This window comes from Gobio gobio (genome assembly GCF_949357685.1).
Source record: "Gobio gobio genome assembly, chromosome: 4".
In the NCBI taxonomy this organism is placed as follows: domain Eukaryota; kingdom Metazoa; phylum Chordata; class Actinopteri; order Cypriniformes; family Gobionidae; genus Gobio; species Gobio gobio.
Window position 1 is genome coordinate 18,284,482 of NC_137100.1, and position 27,955 is coordinate 18,312,436.

At 38.5% G+C, this 27,955-nt stretch overlaps 3 protein-coding genes and 2 long non-coding RNA genes across 6 annotated transcripts; 1 reads left to right on the forward strand and 4 right to left on the reverse strand.

The window, feature by feature from the left end:
- Positions 1-1,594: 1,594 nt before the first annotated feature.
- naa38 (N-alpha-acetyltransferase 38, NatC auxiliary subunit) lies at positions 1,595-5,252 on the reverse strand. Its single transcript, XM_079814398.1, has 4 exons — positions 5,092-5,252; positions 3,662-4,098; positions 3,227-3,395; positions 1,595-2,047 (listed from the first exon to the last, which is right to left on the reverse strand). The coding sequence occupies exons 2-4, from the start codon at positions 3,704-3,706 to the stop codon at positions 1,932-1,934; spliced, it is 330 nt and encodes a 109-aa protein (XP_079670524.1). The 5' UTR covers positions 3,707-4,098; positions 5,092-5,252; the 3' UTR covers positions 1,595-1,931.
- A 1,329-nt stretch (positions 5,253-6,581) lies between these two features.
- On the reverse strand, positions 6,582-8,628 carry LOC307124906. The gene is made up of 3 exons (XR_013816304.1): positions 8,498-8,628; positions 8,319-8,406; positions 6,582-6,706 (listed from the first exon to the last, which is right to left on the reverse strand). It is a non-coding gene; the product is annotated as an uncharacterized lncRNA (long non-coding RNA).
- Positions 8,629-9,383: 755 nt separating this feature from the next.
- Positions 9,384-12,990, forward strand: LOC307124905 (uncharacterized protein). 2 transcript variants are annotated; one of them, XM_079814400.1, is made up of 7 exons: positions 9,384-9,937; positions 10,298-10,383; positions 11,196-11,241; positions 11,327-11,418; positions 12,015-12,125; positions 12,202-12,481; positions 12,606-12,989. In XM_079814400.1, exons 1-7 carry the CDS (start codon positions 9,920-9,922, stop codon positions 12,831-12,833), a joined length of 861 nt encoding a protein of 286 aa, XP_079670526.1. In that variant the 5' UTR covers positions 9,384-9,919; the 3' UTR covers positions 12,834-12,989. The 2 variants fall into 2 exon arrangements, with proteins under 2 accessions (XP_079670526.1, XP_079670525.1); XM_079814399.1 differs by having other exon boundaries at positions 9,410-9,937; positions 10,298-10,965; positions 12,606-12,990.
- LOC307125389 (G2/M phase-specific E3 ubiquitin-protein ligase-like) lies at positions 12,757-15,246 on the reverse strand (the record flags this gene model as incomplete). The annotated part of the gene is made up of 6 exons (XM_079815235.1): positions 12,757-13,341; positions 13,424-13,550; positions 13,623-13,767; positions 13,962-14,065; positions 14,802-14,964; positions 15,149-15,246. 6 exons carry the CDS (start codon positions 15,244-15,246, stop codon positions 13,016-13,018), a joined length of 963 nt encoding a protein of 320 aa, XP_079671361.1. The 3' UTR covers positions 12,757-13,015.
- Positions 15,247-15,717: 471 nt separating this feature from the next.
- LOC307124907 lies at positions 15,718-16,417 on the reverse strand. The gene is made up of 4 exons (XR_013816305.1): positions 16,335-16,417; positions 16,181-16,246; positions 16,010-16,092; positions 15,718-15,732 (listed from the first exon to the last, which is right to left on the reverse strand). It is a non-coding gene; the product is annotated as an uncharacterized lncRNA (long non-coding RNA).
- Between the last annotated feature and the right edge of the window lie 11,538 nt (positions 16,418-27,955).

Consider the following 27,955-nt stretch of genomic DNA (forward strand, 5'->3'; position numbering starts at 1 on the left):
AACATTATCTTTAAAGCACTTTAACTTTGCATTTGCAGTCAGCAGAGCCAAAGGTTATATTTCATTTACATACAGTTCTAGATTTTACTATTCATATTTTATATATTCTATTTATATTAATAATATTCTAATCTATTAATATTGATTTTATTAGTAATAAATAAATCTACCTCAGTTTTGATCAATTGTTCACTTGTTTGGGAAGTGTTTGTCATGTTTTGACAATAAAGGATAGTTTAAAACCACAATTAACTGTCTGTTTTCTACATCTTTCACTCAGGGGCAAAAATATGCCTTTAAACTTTAAAGAAATAAAGATTTGACATTTATCGTGCTAATTATCGATATCGACTGACATGGAAAATTATATCGTGATAATTATGTTGGGCCATATCGCCCAGCCCTAGATCCAACAGTATATTTAACCGTTGACATGGTTCCCTTTTTAAGTTCCAGTCGTGTCTGAAAACTGAATATGCTGGAATTTGTTTTTGGATGAACAAGGAGAATTTTCTTGAAACCTTCCCGAACAACATGTGGTGATGTAGGGGTTGTCTGATTTTTCTCCAGTCATTCTCCATCTTTGCGACTCGCGAGTCTGACAGCTGTCAATCAATCCGTCACTGCGGGTCTCAGGTGCACACCCTCCGCTCAGCCCCGCCCTCGGTTCGTCCCCTCTGTGTCCGCCGGGCTCTGCCCACTTTTCCAGCATTTTTTGAAAATTGCCAGTGGGTGGAGTTAAGCTCCGAGCAGGGGTTTAGTTACCCTTTAATGCTTTCTGACCCCAACACTCAACTAATCTCTGCAATTCTCCATCTATGATCCTTGGAGAGCCACTCTTCTCTTCGCCGTGCACTAGGACGATATACACGTCCTCTTCCAGGCAGATTCGTATCATCTTTAGTAGATTGGAACGTCTTAACTATTGTCCTCCTGATGGTGGAAATGGGTATTTTCAATGGTTTTAGCTTTTTTCTTTCAGCCATTTTCTATTTTGTGAAACTCAACAATCTTTTGCTGCACATCAGAACTATATTCTTTGATTTTACTTATTGTGATGGATGATTAAGGGAATTTGGCCTTTGTGATTCATCATATTCCTACTCCTGTGAAACAAGAAGTCATAGCTAAACAATTTCATGTTTCTAGTCACCCTGGTTTATAAAAAATTATATATTAATGGGAATACAACTTCAGAGTTATTTTACACATAAACAATTTTAGGTGTGCCAATAATTGTTTTCAATGTGTTTTGGAGAAAAACATTTATTTCGTAATGAGTTTCCCCCCGCTTTCAATTCCGTTACTTCAATTAAAGGTTCGAATTTTGTACATTTTTTGAATGCAAGATCAGGATAAACGCAGATTTATTTTTACAGCCATCTTTGATCATATTTACCAGGGGTGCCAATAATTCTGGCAATGACTGTATGTATTAGCACCCTAAATCACTCAATTTCAGCACAGTTGAAAGATTCCATTTTGTTTATATTTGTGCAATAATAATCGACATGTAATCAAATAAAGGTATGTGAATGACCTCTGCTGGTGATATGAGGTTATGAGGAAATATTAATAAATGGTTCAATAACCATGCAAATATCAGAATGTTTATTAATCTCTTATTGAAAAATTACAATAACTAATTGTCAATAACTACACACACAATGTGAACTGCACACAAACAAGCAAACACACAAGCAAAAGGGTACAGTTTACAAGTCATGCCGTTATTATTTTTGTTTCAACACAAGAGGACCAATCCACTGTGTATTGCATTTCCCTGAAAAATAAGGAAAAAATCCATTTGTGTTACAGTAACTCCAGCTATAGTGGATCTTTACTGCCATCTCTGTAGTTCCAGACACAAGTGTGTGTGGAAACTACATTCTCTATAGTCCATATGGTGACCCCAAATATCCCTAAAGTTGTCAGAGTCCATGGGTGGTGGTCTGAAGACTTTCAGATTCCACTTCTATAGAAACCACATGATGGCCGGGGATCATAGCTAGTCCCAACACTCTGGGCTCACCTTGTGAGAAAGAATCTGTGGAAAAGAATATAAATATATTTTTAACTTAACCATGGTACCGAGGAGACATACATGGTTTTACCTGTGACTACTATCAATCAAGGGCTGTAGTGTCCCAACGCAATGGTCAACATATATTTTAATTTTTCAATTAAAAAAAAAAAGATTGACCATTTTTTAAAGGTGTTACTGTCATGAATCAAGTAATACTACAAATAACATGTAATCCATATTACATGTTTTAGCAACATGGTTTTAGTAAAATAGTGAAATACAATATTTAAATACTATATCACCCCTACTGGTGCTACCAAATTTACTTTGAGACACAAGCAAGTGTTTGAAATAACTTCCTTACGAGCCGATGTGGTTTCTGATCATGTGGCAGAAATATATTTATATGGGATGCTAAATGCTACTTATGATAACCATAGCGATAATAAATACACCTGTTTATGGAAAATACCAGAAACAGCTTGAAGAACATCATCAAATGATTATAATCGTGTATTTATTTAAAGTTAGTATTATTACATTTACATTTATGCATTTGGCAGACGCTTTTATCCAAAGCGACTTACATTGCATTCAAGGTACACATTTTACATTTTTTGTCAGTTCTTGCTTTCCCTGGGAATCGAACCCATGACGTTGGCGTTGCTAGCGCCATGCTCTACAGTTTGAGCTACAGGAAAGCCTATTTGGTTTCATGTTTTATCGGTCTCTTCCCTGTGCCTTTGTTGATACCGAATTAATACATCTGCATATACAGCATGTCATAGAAAACATCTACTTGTATAACTCATAACTCATGTTTTCTGTCTGTGAGCTCCCTCTATTGCTCTGGCTTAAGGGATAACAGTATTGTGAGAAAGGAGAGATCGCTCAAACCTCCTCCGATTGCTTTTTTTTTGTTGCATCATCATCGTGTTAAGGCACAACTTGTTTTTTTCCTCAGTGGTTGAGGTCCAAGGCTATTGGCTCCACCTGCCATGTTGTTAGCCCTGGCTCGCACTGGCCCGGCAATTGACTCTAATGTTAGTTTGGAGCCTTGCCTCTCCAACAAGCAAATGAATTGTGTTTTTAAAGTACCCATAGCACAAATAGTTAGTGGTAAGCTGGTAAGTTTAATAACAGTTATAATGATTAAGTGTTTATAAAGCATTAGGTGTGTGACTGGGGTGTACTGGGTACCTGTGGATTTGAGGAATTCTTGTGCAGATCCCAGGATGACGTTGCAGTCTCGGTCTGTGCACAGGAAGAGTCCCACCAGGGTGCGCCCATCTGTCATCCGAATCCTCATGCTCTTATTGAGGAGGTTCTCCAGCTTACACCGAGCCAGCGAATACGCAGACTCCTCCACCTGAGACACAACATTAAGTTTGTCATCAACAACACAGAGGTAAAACATTAACATAACCCAAATCAATGGATTCAGAATACGTAGCCACATATAATTGTTTCCTTTCAGAAGTAATCATCTAACATAAGGCTGATCATTTTGAAAAAATATATATATATTTTATTAAAAAAATGTATCTAATAAAGGCACTGCCAAACTTATCATTGCTTGCTAGCTATAGCTTCAGCGCTAATATTTCACTGTGACATGTGACAACATATTCAGACCTCAGTTTGCATTTCCGTGCCGTTCTCTTCGCTCTCTGTTGCCATGTGAGCCTTCTTGATGTTAAAGTTTTTGTATAATTGCGACCCAACGGGAAAGAGATGAGAGTTACTCCAAAAAAAAGAGGTAATCTTCTTCAGGTCGTAAAAATCTGCTGTAAATATCACGTATAAACAATGTAACAGCGCCCCAAGTGAAGTGGCGTGCAGTGCACAGCGTTGTTCTGAACACTAGTAACCAACGCAAGCTATAACGACATCTGCTGGTTAAGCCGTGCAAATGTAATGAGACCACAACCAAAAATATGGAGTTTATTTTACAAACTGTAATCTATATTGTTATTAAATAATAAAACGGAGCTTCGTTTATGGAATTCACTTGAGTTGGTCAGTTTGTCAAGCGCTCAAAAAGAAACCGTAGCTGCATCCCAATTCGGATGCTGCACACTTTTTTTGTATCAAGAACAATGACACATTACAAATAAAGAAAGAAATATACAGATAAGAAAGAAAATACAGTTAAAAGATAGATAACAAATAGCACCATTAGGGAGAACAAGACCAAACACCAGAGGAAAGAGAAGGGGGGGAAAATACAACAATAATAAATGCAGAGAAGACCAAATAAGTAAGTAAAATAGCTGAGCATTTAAAGCATGTTAAGACAGGAAGATGAGACTAGATTAAAGGGGTATTTTAAAAAGAACACAAGATAATGTTTTCCTGCTTTGGCATTCTTCAATGCAATTGAAATTTGTTGAGGAAAAACTTTGAATAATGTTTAATTGTTTTGAGTTTTATGAACTTGTATATAAGTTTTTTTTTGTGCAAGATTAATGTTAAGTGGGAGATTTAGTAGTGTTTAATGTTTTGCCATGTTATTTTAGAAGAGTTTCTGTTATGTTTCTGTTATCATGGTGACAACTGGATCATGAGCTTGGTTTGAGAACAGATTTGTTAATTATTAACCTCCCGATTTTGGTCTAAGACTGGAAGAGGCAACATTGAGATTGTGATCATATTACGTGTGCTAGTGATGGCGGCAAACCGCTACCAAACTGCCAATAAACAATTTATTGTAAAATCAAGGGGAAACAAACGTGAGATAATAATAATAATAATAGTAATAATAATAATAAGAATGATAGAAATAATGAAAAATAACAATATAGCAAAGTAAAATATATACAATAACCAATCTAACTCAAGTTCAACATCTAACCTAACTGATGAAAGCAAGTCTTCAGCGTTTCTCACACCCTAACTTACCTATCCTTTCTAACAATACAAAACATACAAAAGTGGCGCTTACTTCTAAACTGGTGTCTCTATACATTAAAGTCACTGGGTGTTGCAAAATGTACGTCACGTGACATACTACCTGTCCAGTTTTCCCATGGACCAAGGAGACGGTCAATCCAATCAAAAATAACAGACGAGAAAATGAAAAGACAACTCAACTGTACAAAGTAAGTAGATCACTAAACCTAACAAAAACTAATCTAACCAGATTAAACAACGAGCACAAAGAGACAGGAAAGCAAAGCCGTCCCCATGTCCGTGCCTGTCGCTCTTTTAAACTCTGGCACTAGACAGGATATCATGACGTCACGCCAGTTAATGAAGATGGACAGCTGAGCTTCCACAGGATGGCCGTGTAGGCGTGCCTAAGAAATTGACAGGAGGCTGGAGAAAGAAAGAGAACATACACAGAGGCACAAACAACTACCGGGACGTAACATCTATATTGCTGTACTCATTCAACAAGTGCTATGCTATGCTATGAAAGCATTGTGTTACCAATTAGCAAGGTAGCATATTTATTGAATTAGCTAGTTAAAGCTAGCCAAGTTTCCACAGCTAAAATGTTTAAGTTGATCATTTTAATTTAAATGTATGATTTTCCGGACTGTAAACCTGTGTCTTCCCATGACAGATCTTGGTCTGCTCCCTCTCAGTGTTTGTAGTAGTTCCATCCCTTTTCATGTAGGACCTACCGCAGAGATTCCTCCATATGTAGTACTGCTCCCTAGTCAGTCCATAGGCTACAGTGCATCCGGAAAGTATTCACAGCGCTTCACTTTTTCCACATTTTGTTATGTTACAGCCTTATTCCAAAATGGATTCAATTCATTATTTTTTTTCCTCAATTCTACAAACAATACCCCATAATGACAACATGAAAGAAGTTTGATTGAAATCTTTGCAAATTTACACAAGTATTCACAGCCTTTGCCATAACATTTAAAATTAAGCTCAGGTGCATCCTGTTTCCACTGATCATCCTTGAGATGTTTTTACCTGTGGTAAAATTCAGTTGATTGGACATGATTTGGAAAGGCACACACCTGTCTATATAAGGTCCCACAGTTAACAGTGCGTGTCAGAAGTCCGAGGAATTGTCTGTAGACCTCCGAGAAAGGATTGTATTGAGGCACAGATCTGCGGAAGGGTACAGAAAAATTTCTGCAGCATTGAAAGTCCCAATGAGCACGGTTCACTGAAAAAAGTGTTTCATTGGATCAAAGTAAAAAATTTGCGTCGACTTGTTACAACTAATTACTTTACTTTTTATCAACTTAAAAACTTTTTATCAACTTTGTATTAACTTAATTCATTTACTTTACATCTAACCAAATATCCAACCAAATACAATTTAAAATATTAATTTAATATAAAGAAATTTATTTACTTTCAGAATGTGTAATTTTATCATCTGTCTAAGATGAATGACTTCAAGCATAACACTTTTGACAATTTATTTAGTCATAATAAAATTTTTTACAATACGTACAGTACACAAATACACACTGTCTAACAATGTAAACATTATAAAAATGCATATTTGAGTCCTTCTGGATATTTTAAGTTCAGTGTATAACTCAGTCCAAACATCATGTCACAGGCTCATGCAACAGAGGACAACTCATTTAGTACTTCCAAAATGTCAATGACAATGGAAATGTCCAGTGCACGACTTTCACGAATCACAAAAAATGCCATGGTGGTCTTTTCAAATTCTCTCTCCGCTTCCTCCCTCTGGTCAGCCTAAAAACATACAAGAACAGAGAGTAATTGAGGGACTGTGGAAGAAAAAAAAAAAACACCCCTTCATCTGAAAATGTATTACAAAAATTAGTTAGCTATCCTACTATGGAGGTCAATGTAGAGCCCAAACGTCTGTTGCTAACTTTCATTAAAATATCTTAATTTTCTGTTCAGCGTAAAAATAAAATTTGTACGGTTTATTACAAGAGTAAGTGATGACAAAATTGTCATTTTTGGGTGAAGACGTACTTTTACACTCTCTTTGGCTTTGAAAATGCTTTTAAACACTTAAACGGATTGCTCACCCAAAAACGAAAATTTGATGTTTATCTGCTTACCCCCAGGGCATCAGATGTAGGCGTGTTTGTTTCTTCAGTAAAACACAAATGAAGACTTTTAACTTCAGCCGTTGCAGTGTGTCAGTCGTATAATTGATGTCAATGGGGCCTGTTTATTGTATGAGAGCTATGAGAGTTAAAAAAAACAGACGTACGAATCCATATAAAACCCTGCGGCTCGTGATGATACATTGATGTCTTAAGACACGAAACAATCGGTTTCTGCGAGAAACCCAACAGTACTTATGGTATTAGTTTACCTCCTATCAGACGAATGTAATCACGCTTCCCACCACCATCACTTCCGGCGAGTAAGATCATAGATATACATAGATTCCTCATTAGTAAGACATCAATGTATCGTCACAAGTCGCAGGGTTTAATATGGATTCTTATGTCTGTGTTTTTTTTACTCTTATTGCTCTCATACTATAAACGGACCCAAGTGACATCAATTATACGACTGACATACTGCAATGGTTGGAATTAAAACATTTAATTTGTGTTCTACTGAAGAAACAAACACACATACATCTCAGATGGCCTGGGGGTAAGCAGAAAAACATACACTTTTTGTTTTTGGGTGAACTATCCCTTTAACATTTGTACAATCAAACGCTCCCATGTGTTGACCATTGTAGACAATCACAGACATATTTGTTGAGTGCAGTACCACAATGGCCAATCAGAGGCATTTATCAATCTACTCAACAGTGCTCAAAATTCATTTTTGGGTGAAGCAACCCCTTTTAAAGAAGTAGTTCACATTCAAATTTCTGTCATCATTTACATGCCCTCTTGTCATTTCAAACCTGTATGAATTACTGTCCTCTGCAGAATTTTGAACAATGTTGGTAACAAAACAGTACAGCCCCCATTCACATCAAATGATAACACAATTACTTGAGCTACTTTAAAGCGATATGTCACTACCAAATCAAATTTTTTTTTGAAAAACACGTTTTACTCACCCTCAAGGTTTGAGAGAAGACCTTTGTTAAGACCACAGAGCCGTGTCGAGCATTATTTGATCGATGGATGCACTATTTGAAGCTTAAAAAAGTCAACAATTCACTCCCATTCTACCGCTTGGAAGTAAAATGATACGTAGGATTTTAACTTTGCCTGTATGGTTCTTCAAGAATATAACCATATTCAGTTAGGATGCCTTGAGGGCGAGTAAAACATGGGGAAGTTTTGATTTGGTAGTGAAATAATACTTTACGGCAAACATGGTTGGAGAAAATTTCAGTATTTTGCACTGTCTACATTACCTGGTATTCTTTGATCAGACAGCTTGTCTCTTCACCAAGGTACATGATCAGGCACTTCAGCAGGCTCTCCCTTCAGATGTATGTGACTCTCCAAAATGTAAAAGATGTATTGTTTTTATTAGACCAAAACACTACTAAATTGATTGCCATAAGCAATTTTGTTCACATGCAACCAATACCTGATCCATAACTTTATAAGAGTGTCCTTAGTTTTTTCACGGAGGACTCCACCTTTGCTCAGTATAACCTGGAGAAGCTGAGAGCTCTGTCTGTCCAAAAAGGCCATAAATCTCGATTGTAAAGGTAAGGTTGTGGTGCGCAAAAAACAACATTAATCTGTAAGAAAGAGAAACAGAAAATAGACTTCTGAAAAAAAAAAAGATTTTACTCTGAGAACTAGTTAAAAAAAATACACAAAGTAGGGCTGCACGATTTGGGGGAAATATATAATTGTGATTAGTCTGGTAAAAAAAATTTACAAATGAAAAGTGTGTATTACATTGTGTTTATATATTAATATGACTAATAATAATCATTATGATTATTATTATTGCTAAATACAAATATTTAACAAAATAAGAAATATTACTATTACAATTTCCATTATTAAAAATAGAGTATTTAAGAATAAATATAACAATATAATACTACTACTACTAATAATAATAATATTTATATTTTACAGAAAACTTATTTAACAAAAACTGTTAATATGCAGACAACCTATGACTAAAATCATTAGAAAGGTCTAAGGATTTATTGTAAAATTATTATAAAAAGCTGTGCTTTTTCTGTGATATCAAATTCTTAAAGTCTGTCTTTAATATTAAATATGAGCCTCTTATGCATCCACTGTCGGGAAAAAAACAACTGTATATTTAAGAAAAACATATGGATTGTCATATAGAGCATGAACTGTAGATAAACACTCTCTTATTACCGTTGTTTTACTATGATAATTATTTATTTAGAGAGAAGTATGATTTCTCATTTGTAACCAAAAAGTTGAATTCATACTGGAGGCCAGAGGGCGCCCTCGAGCGGAAACTCCATATTTGCCCTAGAAGAAGTAACTAATCGTTCGTTTTCAGGAAATCCCTATGGGAAATCTCTAACGTGAAGCGGCTGAATAAAAGGAAGATAGGAACTATGGCGTCATATAGCTGTCTTTATTATGAGAGCGCACACACAATATAAGCAAGCACAGAAACAGAAATCGAGAGCGTAAAAACAGAAACTGAACAGATGAAACATAATCTTGTGGCAAGTAAAGCTGTCATCACGAGCGAATAAATTGTGATCCAGCACAGGTTTGAAGGTGGCAGCGATGTCTCAGTGTGATCGAATTCGTTTTCGGATTGGCAGCTCGGTCGCGTTATCATCTGCGCTCTCTCTGTTTGAAAATTCTCCTCGCTCTCGATTATATCTTCCAACCGGAAACACGTCATGGATTAAGGCTTGACAAGACGATCACTGATCAATTGAACTGCATTACTACGAACTGCCACTAGAGTTCAGAATTGCGACTTTGGAGTTAATTGCCAACAACAACAGATGGAGGAATAATTGCAACTCATCTGCTCACCTGGTTTACTGAAGCCATGGAGTCAGGAGAAAACGTAAGTTTAAAATATTTCAAATAACACATGTTGATGCGTATGCGACTTAATAGTGAATGAGTTTTGTGTTTATTTGTAATGGCTAAAGCTGCAATTTTAAAAAGTCATTAATAGGCATTTGTCTAAAACCTGCAACCTAGGCAAATAACCAACAGCCAGCAGAGGGAAAACTAGCAACAGCAGTAGCCAGTTAGTTTATGGACTGATGCATTTTAATCATTTAAATGAAACAGTTTTCACATTCATTAAAGAAATGATCATTTGTAATTTACAATTTAATACAATGCATTTAAATTACACATTTAAAGCAATGCTAGTCTATTGTAGCTCAAAAAGACTAATGCAGTGTTCCTTGTTTAGGAAATCCTACGTAACATACTGGAACGTCTGACGACAAGACTTCAGTGGATCCTTGAACAGTCTTCTGTTGACCTTGATTATTTGGAGTATGTTTGCAATCAAGAATACATCTTAATTGATGCAGCATCCCGAATCTTTGATATACCCTCCCCCATAACAGAGGGTCTGAAACAATTAGGCAGACTTGTGCATGCTGGCATAGAGGAAGAACAACGACCTATATTGTTCACACTTGAGCAAGGGGAAAGGGGACGCCCAAAATGTGTGCTTTCCGCTGATTTCCTGACATATCTTTTTGAAATACCATTACCTGTTAAGTGTGTGGCCAATCTACTCGGTGTTAGTCATAGCACAATTTTTAGAAGAATGAGAGAACTTGGCATTTCAACAAAGACTTCATACAGCTCTATGTCAGATGAAGAACTGGACAACAAAGTTGCTGCTGTTAAAGCAAGAGTCCCTAATGCTGGATACAGACTTGTCAAAGGACTGTTACAGTCCGAGGGCTATCGTGTTCAGTGGGACAGAATTAAAGGGTCTATGCACAGAATAGACTCTGCTGGAGTTCTGTCCCGAATGACACGCATGGGGAGCACAGTGAGACGAACTTATTATGTCCGGGGTCCACTGTCACTTGTCCACATCGACACCAATCATAAACTAATAAGGTTTGCATGATATAGCACTAGTAGTACCAGTAGTTAGTTATGTGCTCATATTGGTTTGTATTGAAAGTGCCTTCTTATCTTTAAAGCCAATGATTAACATAAAATGTTAAAAAAATATTTAATTCTGTATTTATTCCTGTGGGTTAGGATGGTTAGAATAATATCTTCAAATTTCATATCTGACAATTTTAAAATTGTTTAACAGTATGTTTTTTTTTTACTTGTGTAAGGTACAACATTGTGATATTTGGCAATGTGGATGGCTACTCAAGAAAGGTAAATATGATGTGTGCATTGGTCAGTCAGCTCGTGTGTTCCTGATAGGCTCTCAGACAGGATAACATTATTTTGTTGTTGTTAGGTCCTGTACCTGAATGCTGCAAATAATAACAAGTCGAGCACTGCGCTTGCTTTTTTCCTGGAATCTGTGCAGCGGTTTGGTTGGCCGTCAAGGTATGCTTATTTACTCTTCCAAGACTGGCCAGGTGAAAAAAAAAAAAGTACATTTCCATACTGCTTTATTTTCACACACTAATTTTGTACTTAAAGTACTAAAGACGAATTTTTAGTATATTAAGAATCGTAAAAGGATAGTTCATCCAAAAATGAAAATTCTGTCATTTACTCACTCTCATGTTGTTACAAATCTGTATAAATTTATTTGTTCTGGTGAACACGAAGAAAGATATTGTGAGGTATGTTTGTAACCAAAGTGACCATGAGCCCCATTCACTTCCATAGTAGCAAAAAAAGAATACTATGGAAGTGAATGGGCTCATGAATGGTTTGGTTACAAACATTCCTCAAAAAAGCTTCCTCTGTGTTCATCAGAACAAAGAAATATATACAGATTTGTAACAACATGAGAGTGAGTAAAAGATGACAATTTTCATTTTTCGGTGAACTATCCCTTTAAGAACATCTAAGTGAACTTATATGTGCTGTTTTGAGACACCATGAATATGAACTAAAATGTGCCAAAAAAATGATTTGTATGAAAGACAGGTTTAATTCAAAAGACATACAGTTTTCTTTGTCGCTACATGCAGAGTAAGAGGTGATCAAGGGGTCGAGAACCTGGGCATAGCACGCTGCATGTTTACAGTGCGGGGGACTGGACGAGGCAGCTTTGTGTCAGGAAAGAGTGTACATAATCAGAGGTGTGTGAAATTTGTAATACATCCTTAGAAATTGAAAATGCAAATTAATTACACTCTAAAATATGAACAATTTCAGAATCGAGCGTTTATGGAGGGACGTATGGATGGCTGTGACCCAGATCTACTACGAGGTTCTGCATGGTCTGGAAGAAGATAGCCTACTTGATCCTTCTAATAACATTCACATGTTTTGCGTTCACTACATCTTCCTACCTCGGCTGAACGACGACCTGGCAAAGTTCTGCGATGGTTGGGACAACCACCCACTACGCACGGAGCAAAACCTAACTCCAAACCAGCTGTGGGTCATGGGCCATATTCAACATTCCACCACTGAACCAGAACATCTTGAGCAGGTATACACACAATAACAGTATAAATTTAACATTTAAATTCTTGTAAAAACACTTTACGGTTTAAAACAAAGTATAGCCAGTTCAGAACAGCTCCCTATGAATGTCTGCATTTGTGTTGTTGCAGCCTGCTGAGGACAACACCATTGACTGGGAAAATGTAGGGATCCCACACGGGTCTCATTATGGCATTGAAGTACCAGAGATTTCCAGCCCATTTAGTCCTGAAGAAATGGAACAGCTACAAACTACCATTAATCCTAAAGGACCATCACAATGCTTTGGCAGAGACATTTATTTGAACATGGTACAGTACATACAAATAATTCTTGCCAACTCGAACAACAATCACTAACAAGGTCATTGTTCGAACAACAGTGACAACAAGGATATTGCATATACCAAAAATAACTGATAACAATCATGGCACTTTCATTTTGCCATTTACTTTTAGTGTAAAAAAAGATTTTACAATGTTTACCAAAATAAAATGTAATCTGTGCCAAACATTAATCATTGTCTTCATTGTTCCACAAATTAAACTCTACCAAAGACATTCCCAAAACGCAGAGCCAGAGTTAGTACATGTTTGAACTCACTGTAAGAGCTCATGTGTGCCACTGGAAAAGTTATGGTCTTGGTACAAGCACTAACTATTGGAAAACAAATTGTATGTGCTTCCTGTTGGCAGACATGATTGAATTTCACATGAATTTCAAAATTGTTTCTCTCACTTGGTAGTACTGGCTTGTGTGCCTGGCCAGTTAACCACTGCAGGACAGCCGGAACTGTAAGTGTCTTGGTGTTTGAAACCACTTCAGTGTCTGAGTCTTCGATTTCGGCAAAGTGCTCAGGAACTGCATCTAATAAAGTAAAATACTACATTTAATTTTCACTTACAAAAAAACTCAAGCAACTCAAATCTGCACAATTAAAGCTCTGTACCATCATCCTCTAGTTCCTGAAGAAAATCTTGAAAGTAGTTCAGAATACTTTGTTCAAGATTATGTCTTGAGGTGCCTTTTTCACTTAAGTCAGGTTTGCAGCTTGCCATAAGGAAGTTTGCATCAGGCTAGTAAAGACAAAAGAATAATAAATATCACAGAATTTATGCCTAGCTTCAACTAAATTCAAACGATTTTACTTTGTTATCCTGCAGTGGCACAAACAAGAGCCGACAGAGGTCCATGTGTTGTTCCATCACATCTGGAAGGTTGTAGAGCTGCAAGCCTTTTCGCATTTGATCAAGCATGGGCAGAACTCGGGCCAGGGAGTTTAGAATGATTGTTCTGAAGAATAAAATATTTTTTTTTTACTATAAACATATTCCACTCTCAATAACACTAGATAAATTATGCATAATGTTAGATTTTATGCTTTTATAAAAAAAAGTACTAGAAAACACTTAGATCCATCAATAACATATACTTAAAAAGCTTTAGCAGTTGATAAATCAATGAGGTACATTTTAGTGACTACAAACCTTATTATTGGGTCCTTTCTGTCTGTTTTTATGAGACCCGTATATCCACAGGAAAGCAGATTATCAGTGAGACTCCGTAATTCGTCATCGGTGGCTATTCTTACCTGTAACATACAGGTTACATGATACATGCAGTGCACACATACTTTTTAACTGTTTTGATGGGACACCTAGTGTATGTAATTGAACAATATATTTTATGCTCTTAAAAAAACACAGTACACTTCATCTTCAGGAGGATTTTGTGCCCAAACTTAGTTAAATAGCTTTCCACAAAATATGAGAGCATATACTAAAGGTATTTATTTTCTGTTGAGGTGTACAGATAGGCAAAACACTCATTTAATACAGCAGATGAATTGCATTTAAAACATTTATGGGTGGTTTCCCGGACAGGTCTCATCCTAGTCCCAGACTAAAACGCATGTTTGAGCTGTTTTAATTTAAAAACGCCTTGCACTGACGTATATATCAGTGTCATTGTTTTGTTTTTAAGATGCACACCAGTATTGTTTTTTGTAAGGTTTGTTTAACTACTTAAATGCCCTAATATAACTAAAGCCTAGTACTGGATTAATCTAAACCATGTCCGGTCTAAACCCTGTTTCCCGGACAGGGATTATCTTAAACCAGGATTAGGCCTTAGTTTAATTATGAAATATAAGTAGTATTAACAAACATGCCTTACTAAAACATTACTTGTGTGCATTTTGAGTCAAAACGAAGTGCACTGGTGTATTTTAAGATATATCAGTGCAAATTTTCAGTTTGGACGACTAGTCTAATCCCTGTCCGGGAAACCACCCCATAATATTGCATATACCATTATTATAGCTTTACCTTTTCAATCAATTCGATGGTTTCTACATCTGTGACATCTTCGGGGGTTAACACCACACGGTCAAAATCTCCTGTAGCAAGATAGGTGTAGCACCAATTGCGCATGAAGTCAGGTGCTGGACCTCCTTGAGCCAAGGAGCAAGCAATGATCTCTCCAAAGCTCCTAAGGATATTTAAAAGACAAATTTCAAGCATATACACCACCAATCAAAACTTTGAGTACACTTTCATAACTTTATATTCAAAGTGTACCAAAACTTTTGATTGGTAGTGTATACACACACACACACATAAAAAAGGAAAATACATAAGTAAAACTTAATGCAATAAAAAGGTTTTCTTAAAACCTGAAGTAGCTCTCCTCCAGGGCACTTATTGAGTATATAGGATTCTTTCCCTTGTTGTCAGGGCCAGGCTCAAAGTAGCGTAATTCAATTCCATTCATCAGGTCTGCCAAAATCAATAAGTGCACGTAAGTTAAACAGCACAAGAAGAGAATATCAACGAGATATTGTTCACAACAACTGATACACCAAAAAAATGAAAGACAGTTACCAGTAAGGAACTCCTTCTTTATTGCTCCTGTATCTATACCTGCCTCTCCAACAAAACAAACTTTAAGGGAGCATTTTGGGGTGCTTTTCTTTTGTCTTTTCCATTGTTGAATAGCACGGTGAAAGAAGTTAGATCGAGTGACACAGACTGAGAATGTCTGAGAGTTGTCCACCTGTTCAGCTAGATTTTGCAGGATGTCATCAAGGCTGGAAAAACGACAACTCAATCACATATGTGTGTGTGTGTGTGTGTGTGTGTGTCACACACACACACATATATTTCACGATAACAATTTCACAGTTTATCTACTGTAATCGGTTCTGACCTTTGAGGCTCATTTTTTTCTACATCCAAGGTTCCTTGGTTTTCTACAGGTCTGAGAAATATATACAATAGAAAAGAGAACAATGTCACAATGGGAAAACTTTTGTTCCTTCATAAAAGTAAATGATACACTATTGAACGTTAATGAAACATGTTTTTAAACCTGGGTAACATTTGGATGCTTAAATTACATTTAAAAAGCTAATAATGAGAAATTATACAATTAATCACAAAGTAAATTACATGAAGTTCAAATAATCTGTATTTCATATTCTATTCTGCAATAGCCTGATGTGTTTCAGAACATAGGATAGTTTAACCACTCCTACCTCTCACCACATGTGCTTGCATGCACCTCTAGAAAATAAAGAGGAAATGGTTCCTGGCATATTGGGCAAGATGCATACTCGCTCTGAAAATATGAGAATACATACATGGGAACATAAGCAGGGTATATAATTCTATAAATTAGAAAAAAAAGATTCCATGACAACAATTACCTTTTTGGATGGTTCTGCATTCAGAACAGGTGGAACAAATTCCACATCAGAGTCACAGTTGAATAGCTATAAAAAATATAAATTGCATTACATGGCAATACTCAATATTGTGGTTTTAAAAATACCAGGAAATAGTTAAAACACGTTAACTTACTTCTTTGCTGCCTTCGTCATGCACACCTTCGTCATGCACACCTTCTGCATGCACACCTTCGTCATGCACACCTTCTGCAGCATCCGATTCCACAGTTATTGATTCCTCACTGTCAGAAAAACTTGCACTGCTACAGGAATTGACATGGATTGCCAAGAGCTGTAATGGCATTTGTTCATTGCATCTACTGCAGTGAGCTTTGGGCATTTTATCAAATTCTTTGGAATTGAGTGGCAATGGAGTCATATCAATTTCCAGTTGAAGTGGCACTATATAAAGAACAGATTTGCCACAATTGCTTGCTGTTTGTACTAGTGCTCCTGTATAGCCTTCTGATTCTGGGGCAATCACAGTTAGGGGCCTCTGTCCACTTCCACCTGTGAATATAGCAAAATGAAATATAGAAAAGCTAGTAAAAGAGCAAAAAAAATTTAAATAATAAAATCAAACAATACCCATTGCTTTATACAGCAGCCAGCCTCCATCCAAGCCTTGCATTTTGGGGAATTCAAGACACAACATCTCAGACAACTGTATATAAATAAAATGTGTTTACAATGTGAGTGTGCATTATATAAGTATGGTCCAAGAATTATACTATTACCAGCACATACTTCGGCATGACTGATGTTATCGTTAACTTTTAAGCTTCTTTTCCCAAGTCCTGCCTCAATCAACTTGAATTCATCACTGCCTTTTGGAGTTTTTGTAGTCATGTGAGGCAGAAGGTAAAATGACATCACAACTGTCTTTGGTGCCTTGCGTTTCATGGGGACAAACTTTGATTTTCCCTTCAACCCCTTTTGAAAAACTCCTGGAAATGATCTAAAATGATACAAACAACAATTCCCACATGTATATGCATACTATAAACTAATATATTTAACAAAACCTACAGAATTTTATCCATCACAAAAAACAGAAGAATGAACCTTATCATTTCCTGCTGTACGGAGGTCTGGGGCGAGGGCTGTGGGTGGCTGATGTGTTGTCCTCTTGTCTGGTTAACCTGAAGACTAGTTAACCTAGGAGACTGCAATGTGCTGTTGATTACGGTAATGAGGTTTTGAGCTGTGTTCACTATTTCCCTCATAGTGCTCTAGGACAAATGAACACAAAGTATATATTAACATCTCTTCTGACTTGCACTTAACCACTGTTTACTAAGGTTTTTTTTTTATCTTGAAGGCACAGTATGCTAGTTCAGAGGGTTTTTTTTTTTTTTTGAAGCTACCATTAGTGAAAAAAACATCATAATCTGGTGAGCTGGTTTTAGCTGGTCTCCCAGTTTGGTATAAGCTGGTTTTGCTTGTGTAGCAAGCTGTTCTAGTTGTGTTTTGGTCACTTTTTAAGATGGTCTAGCTGGACTTAGCTGGTCAGGCTGGAAGGACCAACTTAAACCAGCTAAAACCTGCTACCTGCTTATGCTGATTTGAGCTGTATTTTTCAGTAGGGAATTTTTTTAGTAACGTATTGACATGTAAAGGAGACATAAACACACATTCCATCAGCAAGCTATTAATTATATAGATTTAGCAAGTACACTTTATGTAGAAGTATGTTTCACAACACCTCTTCACCAAATAAATGATTAAACTGATAATGATAACTGTACTGCTGTTGGTTATTTGCCTAGGTTGCAGGTTTTAGACAAATGCCTATTAATGACTTTTTAAAATTGCAGCTTTAGCCATTACAAATAAACACAAAACTCATTCACTATTAAGTCGCATACGCATCAACATGTGTTATTTGAAATATTTTAAACTTACGTTTTCTCCTGACTCCATGGCTTCAGTAAACCAGGTGAGCAGATGAGTTGCAATTATTCCTCCATCTGTTGTTGTTGGCAATTAACTCCAAAGTCGCAATTCTGAACTCTAGTGGCAGTTCGTAGTAATGCAGTTCAATTGATCAGTGATCGTCTTGTCAAGCCTTAATCCATGACGTGTTTCCGGTTGGAAGATATAATCGAGAGCGAGGAGAATTTTCAAACAGAGAGAGCGCAGATGATAACGCGACCGAGCTGCCAATCCGAAAACGAATTCGATCACACTGAGACATCGCTGCCACCTTCAAACCTGTGCTGGATCACAATTTATTCGCTCGTGATGACAGCTTTACTTGCCACAAGATTATGTTTCATCTGTTCAGTTTCTGTTTTTACGCTCTCGATTTCTGTTTCTGTGCTTGCTTATATTGTGTGTGCGCTCTCATAATAAAGACAGCTATATGACGCCATAAGGAACGCTTTGACTGAGAATATATGAAGGCAATAAATATGACTGCATCAAGATATGGTGTATTTGAGTTATTCAAGCCTTCTCGGGTATTTTTGTAATAATAAAGCTGTGCTGATTGACATAGACTCTTATCTCTGTATATAATACTCAAGAATAACAACATCGTCTGCCTCATTCTGTGATAAGAAACCACGTCAGCTCTCAAACACTCGACTGACTAAATGAAGTGAGTTAAAACATGTTATTAAACGTATTGTGTTGGACAACATCGTGATGAGGGAAACTTGTAAACCTAGCTAATTTAGAGCCGTCAAACTAGTAAAACAGCAGTACAACATAATATTTTATGGAATCATACCTGTATAATGTTAATAATACGCCCAAACTTATGTTTAAAATTACTTACCAATTTTCTTGATTCCCGTTTCACCACACCGAGTTCATCCATGCGGTGTAACAAGATGGCGGAAAGCTGAACGTCCTCACGCACGACCACGGATGACGTTTGAAGTCACGTGACAATGGGAAGCAATATTTTTACTTTAATTTAAAGAAATGTATTTACTTTACACTAACAAGACTTACTTTTAATTTGAATCAACCTAACTTTTTTACTTAACACTGATGGCTAGACAGAAAATTAAATGTTTTGAGTTAGATCAAGTATAAAAACTTATTTAGAGTAATGACATGCCTTGTGCACTTTTTTCAGTGTTGCCTCCATCATCTGTAAATGGAAGAAGTTTGGAACCACCAGGACTCTTCCTAGAGCTGGCTGCCCGGCCATACTGAGCGATCGGGGGAGAAGGACCTTAGTTAGGGAGGTGACCAAGAACCCAATGGTCACTCTGACAGAGCTCCAGCGTTTCTCTGTGGAAAGAGGAGAACCTTCCAGAAGAACAACCATCTCTGCAGCACATCACCAATCAGGCCTGTATGGTAGAGTGGCCAGTAGGGCTGTAATCTCCAAGTCGATCAGTCGATTTTTAGTCGATATGTTTTGGCTCGAACAAAATTCTGATTGGTCGATATTTTGCCGCGTTCATTTAATCAGTTTTGCCGCGTTCATTTCATCAGGTGGAAAGATCTTTTGGATTAGCCCAACCCACTGGAGAAGAGACAGATTGAAGTAGACTACTTTGCTGTATATTATTTATTTAATTGTGAGAGCGTTTTCCTAGTCAGTCCTCTTCTACCATGTCAACAAAGACATCGGCAGTGTGGCAGCATTGTTTTAAAATAGAAAATGGGAAAAAAGTTTAATACAAATTTTGCAAGCAACAGTATTTATTTGGAGCCTAATGCGCAATGCGCTATGCCCACTGTTTGTATTAGTTTTGAGCCCATGCTTTATTTTTCAGTTATGCACTTTATTTTGTTTCTGCTCTTGATCTGGCTTGTTTAATAAATATTCATTTTTTTATTAAAGTAGACGTGCCTTTTGTGTTTAAGAGTAAAAGCTTTAAGTTAATAGTCTATTTGTGTCTCAGCCGCGAAGCTGAGCTGAGCTCCTATGTTCGAGCTGCACAGAGCAGCTGAAATGATAGTGTATGTCAGTTAATAATAATATCAGTTAAAAATACATATGACAAAAACCATTGTCTAAATTATGTTGCATATTCCTCAAAAGTTCTTGTGATGATATCACTAGTTGACAACATAGTACTATATTTTCGGAAATCATAGGCTATGATATTGCGGAGGTGCACGTGATGCAACGCTGTCAGAGCCGACAGACTCGTGTGTCAGACTCATTTCAGTGCAAAATAATCAGGTCGAAAACGATTTAATATACTGCAAATAGCCTACTAGTTATTTATGTTTATTTATAATTTATTTAGGCAGACAACAAGGCTAGCAAGTACTGTGCACAGTGCGCAGCTAATTAATTTAAAGTTTTTTTTCCTAACGTCATTTTTAGTCGATTTTTTGTCAAAAATTTCAGGACTTCAGTCGACCAAGATTTTCTTTGGTTGATTACAGCCCTAGTGGCCAGACGGCACATGCCTGGAGCAAGGTTATTTTCGTAAACGAATACTGAAACTAAGAGTAAAACTATTGGTCAAAAAACATTTTCGTAAACTGAAATAAAATTAAAAAATCATAATAGATGAAAAACTAAAACTAAACGAAACTAACAACTCTTACTGAAAAACTAACTGAAATAAAATAATAATTAGCAAAAATAAATATTCATTTTCCTAATTAATAAGCTCTCTGTGGTCGGAAAAGCTGACTTGTGGCGGTTGAGGGAGTGTCTGTATATGGCGCTACTGCGCGTGAAGTGAGTTGAGGAGATGAACCGCTGTTCTGTGACCCGATGAGTGCAGTGAACACACATCGCTAGTCCTAAACGGCTGTTCACAAAGAATGCGTTCGTGGCAGTGAAATGGGAAATGACACACGGTAACGCGACTCATGTTGAACTTCTTTGAACTCAAGTTCACTGCTTTTAGAATGACGTTTCATACGCGACGAGAGACGCAGGTGCAACAGCAACTATAGCAAGTGCTTCTGTGTGTTTGAGATTTCATGTTTGCGTAATATTGACAGGCTCAAAGGTGTTATCATTGTTTTTACAAATCATTTACTACTACTAATATTATTATCCGTGTGGAGACATTTCCCCACAACGTAGGGAATTCCAGGACACGCACACACTTTATTATTTAATCACACTGGCCCTCATTTATCAAAAGTGCGTACACCAAATTTCCAGCGTACACCTGGCGTACACCCAAAACCACGGTGACTTTGAGATTTATCAATATGGACGTTGGCGTACGGCACGCTCAAATCCTACGCCAGCTCAGGAGGTGGTGTACGCACGTTTTGAGTTAGTGCGGAAGAAAACAATTCCTAATACCACAAAACGCACTGACAAAGATATGCTATATTATGACCCACTGTAAAAAAAAAACACAAAAAACAACAACAACAACAACAAATAAAGCCCTATTCGCACGGGATAAGTATTATCTGGGGACCTCGTGTGATTTAGAAATGACTCCCCCACATCTGAATTTTGCGTGGCGCATTCGCACGGGATAAGCTGTGATTTTACTAGAATTTACTGACTTATCTCCCGGATATGATGTAAAGACTTGAAAATGTTTATTCGTTATATAGCTGTATGAAATTATAAACAGTCGTATCGATATCATTTTGATTGTTTTATAGTAATAAAAATAATTTCGTTCAGTTAGAGAACAGACGCAATTAAAAACGAAACTGAGCAATATAACAATAGCTATAGGCTACAACGGAAGATTCAGTTTCAAAGCTAAATGTAAAAGTGCCCATTTAAGCGAGTTGTCATTGTACTGTTCTGTTTTTGTGTTTTTCATTAAGAATAATATTAAACACACTATTCAAGCAATTTACTGCCAAATTGGTGATCATTCTAAAGTGAAAGTAGGCTATAATCCGCGCGGCCGCATGGGAAGTCATAACGGTGCGCATTATATACAGCCTATCCATTCTTCTTGAAAGATAAAGATAGAAATGCGCACAGGACACAAAAACCTTGCAAAAATTATATACGATCATCCGCCTAATCCCGGCCAAATCACAGAGATGCCGATTCGCACGGGACTATGTTATCACAGGACCTCTGTGTTTGGCGAAATATGGTAGGGTTGCTAATTTGCGGGGGAATATTTACATTACATATTACAGACATGGCCGATTCGCACGGGATTAAGATCACAGACATTCTCTGCAATTATTACAAATCACCATGAGGTCCCCAGATAATAGGCTAATCCCGTGCGAATAGGAACATAGTAATTATAAACTTCAGTGTTTATTTTTTGTGCAACATGGACTTCAATGTTTAATTTGTGTAACTTTACCAAAGCATTTGATTTGTAGGCATATGTATTCCTCCAGTTGCGAGCCTGTGCGCTTTACCTGATGTTGGTTAGGCCCGGCAGCTGCGCACGGACTGGGACTGAAAATAATTCAGACTGACAAAATAATAAAAATGACATTCTTCTTCTTTTAAATAATAATAAAATAAATAATAATAATAACGAAATTCTTCTTCTAAATAACAATAAGTGTCATTAATAATACAAATTATAATAATAATAAGAATCGTACAAATTGTCATGCAATTATTAATGTTAATGAATGGTACTCCACATCACATCATCATCACTATTGTACACCCCAATACATGTGACGTGATACGAAATTAAATGCTAATTATTTCAAAACACCTGCTGTAAAAGAATGAATTGTGATAGGTAATTTCTCATCCAAACAGCTATTTAAACTGGATTTCCACCGTACACCTTTTTGTGGGCGCCTTTAATCCCACTCTTCAAACTCCCAAATAAAACAAAAAAAATTTTTTCCACTTCCCTGGTGATGGTCTCGATCTCCACGTCAGAGAAGTTTCGCTTCTTTGCCATCTTCCGTATGTCCATGGCGTAAAATGAGGGCGTGGGGGAGGCGGAGACTTGAATATATAGGGGCGTGTTATTCTAATGACGATCGTTTTCAGCCGCGGCATTTATCAAGGGCAGGTTTTGCGTACGCCTGGATTTCAGAGGTGCGCACAGCTTCATAAATCAGGCGGTGAGAGGAGTGTAAGCATAATCTTACGCCAATATATACGCCCGTTTCTACGCAAGATTGATAAATGAGGGCCACTGTCTTCACAACAGTTTGTGTTGGCTGTAGTCAGATGACTTTATCTGTGGTCACACTGCTAGCCTACATTGTACTACTGAAGAAATTAAAATAAGCTTATAATTGTTTAATAATATTTCATCTTTAATGAGTTTGTCTGGAATTGATCATTTTTACTTTTATATTTTTACATTGCATTTATTTGGTTCTTTGTTCAATCTCAGACCATTTGTCATATAGGTCATAGTTTGACTCGAGCTTTTTTGCTTAAAGGTGAAGACCCAAATTTATGCATGTTTTGTAAGATTCCCCTCTCTGTTAAACATATTTTGTTGGACTTTCCTGGGTTAAAACAAGAATTCTCTTTTATCAAGTTATTTCACTTAAGGACTTATTTAGTAAAATTATGCATATATATACATTTGTATTTTTGTAATTACATTTTTGCCATGAATATAGCCTTAGATGCTGACATGGCATTAAATAAAACAATCTTTATTCCATTATTTTTTATTTTTTATTAAGATGTCTGCAGAAGAGTAAACTCTAATCTGTGCAAACATTAAACTTTGCTGAAATTAAAAATCTTGATTTGGTCGCTACACTTCGTTCTTGTAACTCTGCTTAACTATAATTACTAAAACTAAAACTGAAACAAAATATATAAAAACTAAATAGAAATGTGTTTACAAAATAAAAACTAAACTAAAACTAGCAAAACAATTTATAAAACAAACTAAGACTAGTTCACAAACCCTTATGTTCACAATCACACCAAGGACCGTGACGTCGCCCGGCATGGCGCAGCCAGGGCCCCACCCTGGAGCCAGGCCTGGGGTTGGGGCTCGTATGCGAGCGCCTGGTGGCCGGGCCTCCCCCCATGGGGTCCGGCCGGGCTCAGCCCGAAGGAGTGATGTGGGGCCGCCCTCCTGTGGGCTCACCACCTGCAGGAGGGAGCGTAAGGGGCCGGTGCATAGTGAATCGGGCAACAGTCGAGGGCAGGGCCCCGACAACCCGATCTCTGGACACGGAATCTGGCTTTAGGGATGTGGAATGTCACCTCGTTGGCGGGGAAGGAGCCTGAGCTTGTGCGGGAGGTCGAGAGGTACCGACTAGAGATAGTCGGGCTCACCTCCACGCACAGCTTGGGCTCTGGAACCACACTTCTTGAGAGAGGCTGGACTCTCTACCACTCTGGAGTTGCCCATAGTGAGAGGCGGAGGGCTGGAGTGGGTTTGCTTATAGCCCCCCAGCTCAGCCGCCATGTGTTGGAGTTCACCCCGGTGAACGAGAGGGTCGCTTCCCTGCGCCTTCGAGTCGGGGATAGGTCTCTCACTTTCGTTTGTGCCTACGGACCAAATGGCAGTGCGGAGTACCCGGCCCTCTTGGAGTCTCTGGGAGGGGTGCTCCGACTGGAGACTCCGTCGTTCTACTGGGGGACTTCAACACCCACGTGGGCAGTGACAGTGACAACTGGAGGGGCGTGATTGGGAGGAACGGCCCCCCTGATCTGAACCCGAGCGGTGTTCTGTTATTGGATTTCTGTGCTAGCCACGGTTTGTCCATAACGAACACCATGTTCAAGCATAAGGGTGTCCATCAGTGCACTTGGCAGCAGGACACCCTAGGCCGGAGGTCGATGATCGACTTTGTGGTCGTGTCATCAGACCTTCGGCCATATGTCTTGGACGCTCGGGTGAAGAGAGGGGCGGAGTTGTCAACTGATCACCACCTGGTGGTGAGTTGGATCCGATAGCGGGGGAGGAAGCTGGACAGACCCGGCAGACCCAAACGTACTGTGAGGGTCTGTTGGGAACATTTGGCCGAGCCCCCTGTCAGAGAGATCTTCAACTCCCACCTCCGGCAGAGCTTCGACCGGATCCCGAGGGAGTCTGGAGATATTGAGTCCGAGTGGACCATGTTCTCCACCTCCATTGTCGCTGCGGCCGCTCGGAGCTGTGGCCGTAAGGTCTCCGGTGCCTGTTGAGGGGGCAATCCCTGAACCCGGTAGTGGACACCGGAAGTAAGGGATGCCGTCAAGCTGAAGAAGGAGTCCTATCGGGCCTGGATGGCTTGTGGGACTCCGGAGGCAGCTGACCGGTACCGGCAGGCCAAGCGGACTGCAGCCCGGGTAGTCGTGGAGGCAAAAAAAAAAAAAATCGGGCCTGGGAGGAGTTTGGTGAGGCCATGGAGAAAGAGATTCTGGCAAACCGTTCGACGCCTCATGAGGGGGAAGCAGTGCCCTACCATCACTGTTTACAGTGGAGATGGGCACCTGTTGATCTCAACTGGGGATATCGTCGTGCGGTGGAAGGAATACTTCGAGGATCTCCTCAATCCCACCGACAATTCTTCCGTTGAGGAAGCAGTGGCTGGGGACTCAGAGGTGGACTCGTCCATCACCCGGGCTGAAGTCATTGAGGTGGTTAAAAAGCTCCTCGGTGGCAAGGCACCGGGGTTGGATGAGATCCGCCCTGAGTACCTCAAGTCTCTGGATGTTGTGGGGCTGTCTTGGCTGACACGCCTCTGCAACATCGCATGGCGGTCGGGGACAGTACCTCTGGACTGGCAGACCGGGGTGGTGGCCCCTCTTTTCAAGAAGGGGGACCGGAGAGTGTGTTCCAACTATAGGATCACACGCCTCCCCGGGAAATTCTATGCCAGGGTACTGGAGAGGAGAATTTGGCCGATAGTGGAACCTCGGATTCAGGAGGAACACTGGACCAGCTCTATACCCTTTCCAGGGTGCTGGGGGGTTCATGGGAGTTTGCCCAACCAGTCCACATGTGTTTTGTGGATTTGGAGAAGGCATTCGACTGTGTTCCTCGTGGCACTCTGTGGAGGGTGCTCTGAGAGTATTTGGTCGGCGGCCCCCTGCTTAGGGCTTTTCGGTCCCTGTACGACCAGAGCAGGAGCTTGGTCCGCATTGCCGGCAGTAAGTCAGACTTGTTCCCGGTGCATGTTGGACTCCGGCAGGGCTCCCCTTTGTCACCGGTTCTGTTCATAATTTTTATGGACTATTAGCATTATGGAATACTGAACTAACTGTTCAGCATTTTATATTAAAAGCATGTGCCGTAATTTAGATATATTTTTAAGATGGAAGTATGCGGTTTTACAGATGCTAAAAACATGTCTTTCAAATGAAAGATTGGTATCAAAGAGCACACCCAGGTTCCTGACTGACGATGAGGACTTGACAGAGCAGCCATCAAGTTTAGACGGTATTCTAGGTTATTAAGTGCAATTAATCTTGTGAATTGGTAAGTTTCATCAGGGCGCAAATAGATATAGAGCTATTGACAGCATAACAATGAAAACGAACACCATGCTTCCTAATGATATCCTAAGGGTAGCATGTACAGGGTGAAAAACAACGGTCCTAGTACTGAGCCTTGTGGTACTCCATACTGAAATTGTGATCTGTACGATATCTCTTCATTTACTGCTACAAACTGATAGCGGTCAGATAAGTATGATTTAAACCATGCCAATGCAATTCCACTAATGCCAACATAATTTGAGAGTCTATTCAAAAGAATGTTGTGGTCGATAGCATCGAATGCAGTGCTAAGATCGATTAACACTAATAGCAAGATACAACCACGATCGGATGATAAGAGCATATAATTTGTAACTCTAATGAGAGCAGTCTCAGTACTATGATACGGTCTAAATCCTGACTTGAAATCCTCAGATACCATTTATTTTTAAAAAGGACCATAGTTGTGAGGATACTGCCTTTTCTAGTATTTTTGACAGAAAAGGTAGATCTGAGATTGGCCTGTAATTGACTAATTCTGTAGGATCAAGCTGCGTTTTTTTTTAATAAGAGGTTTGATAATAGCCAGCTTAAAGTTTTCGGTACATATCCTAATGTCAAGGATGAATTAATGACATTAAGAAGAGGATCTATGACTTCTGGAAGCATCTCTTTTAGTAGTTTAGTCTGTATTCATAGTTTTCAGTCACGTGACTGTCGCAGAGCCTTGGAGGGCAAAGCCGCCATAGAACTCCATAGAACTACAGCACAAGCCTGTCAAATTTCCATCTTAAAACAAAAATATGTGAAAAAGATGCACATTTTGGGCACTTATGATCCATATACAGCACCTGCTGCAGTATTTCAATCACTGAAAACAGCGGTATGTTTTTAAAACGCTTAACGTGAAAAACACTATAGGGTGAGTTGCACCAATAAGGATTAAATTAAGCAAAGTATAAAGGATTTGTTGATATGGGTTTTATTTTAAATCGAGTTGTTGCATCACTTCATTTTAAACAGATTAATTACGCAGTAAAACCGTTATAGAGCTGATCAAGCTGCAGACGGAGGGTGAACTGACGACAGGCTAAAGAATCCTTAGTGCAACCCACCCTTAAAGTGACGTAATGTACTAAAACAGAGATATTAAAAGATCAAATTCAGTTTACACCTTTTTGATGATGCATACTACATACAGGCGAGTAGATGAGGCAAGAATATGAACGCAACGCGTTTTTTTTATTATGGGTTTCGATGGGGAAAACACCTAACGAGAAACCTCGTGTTCCACTAATATTCTGTGTTCATCTGCTTTCCTGTACAAAGTATGCAACATCAATAAGGTGTATATTGAATTTGGTATTTTAATATCACTGTCTTACCACATTAATACTGACTACAAACCTGGTAAAAATGACTAGCAGGCAATGGAGGGGAGCCTTGTTTTGCCCTCCAGGTGGGCGTTCCTATAAGCG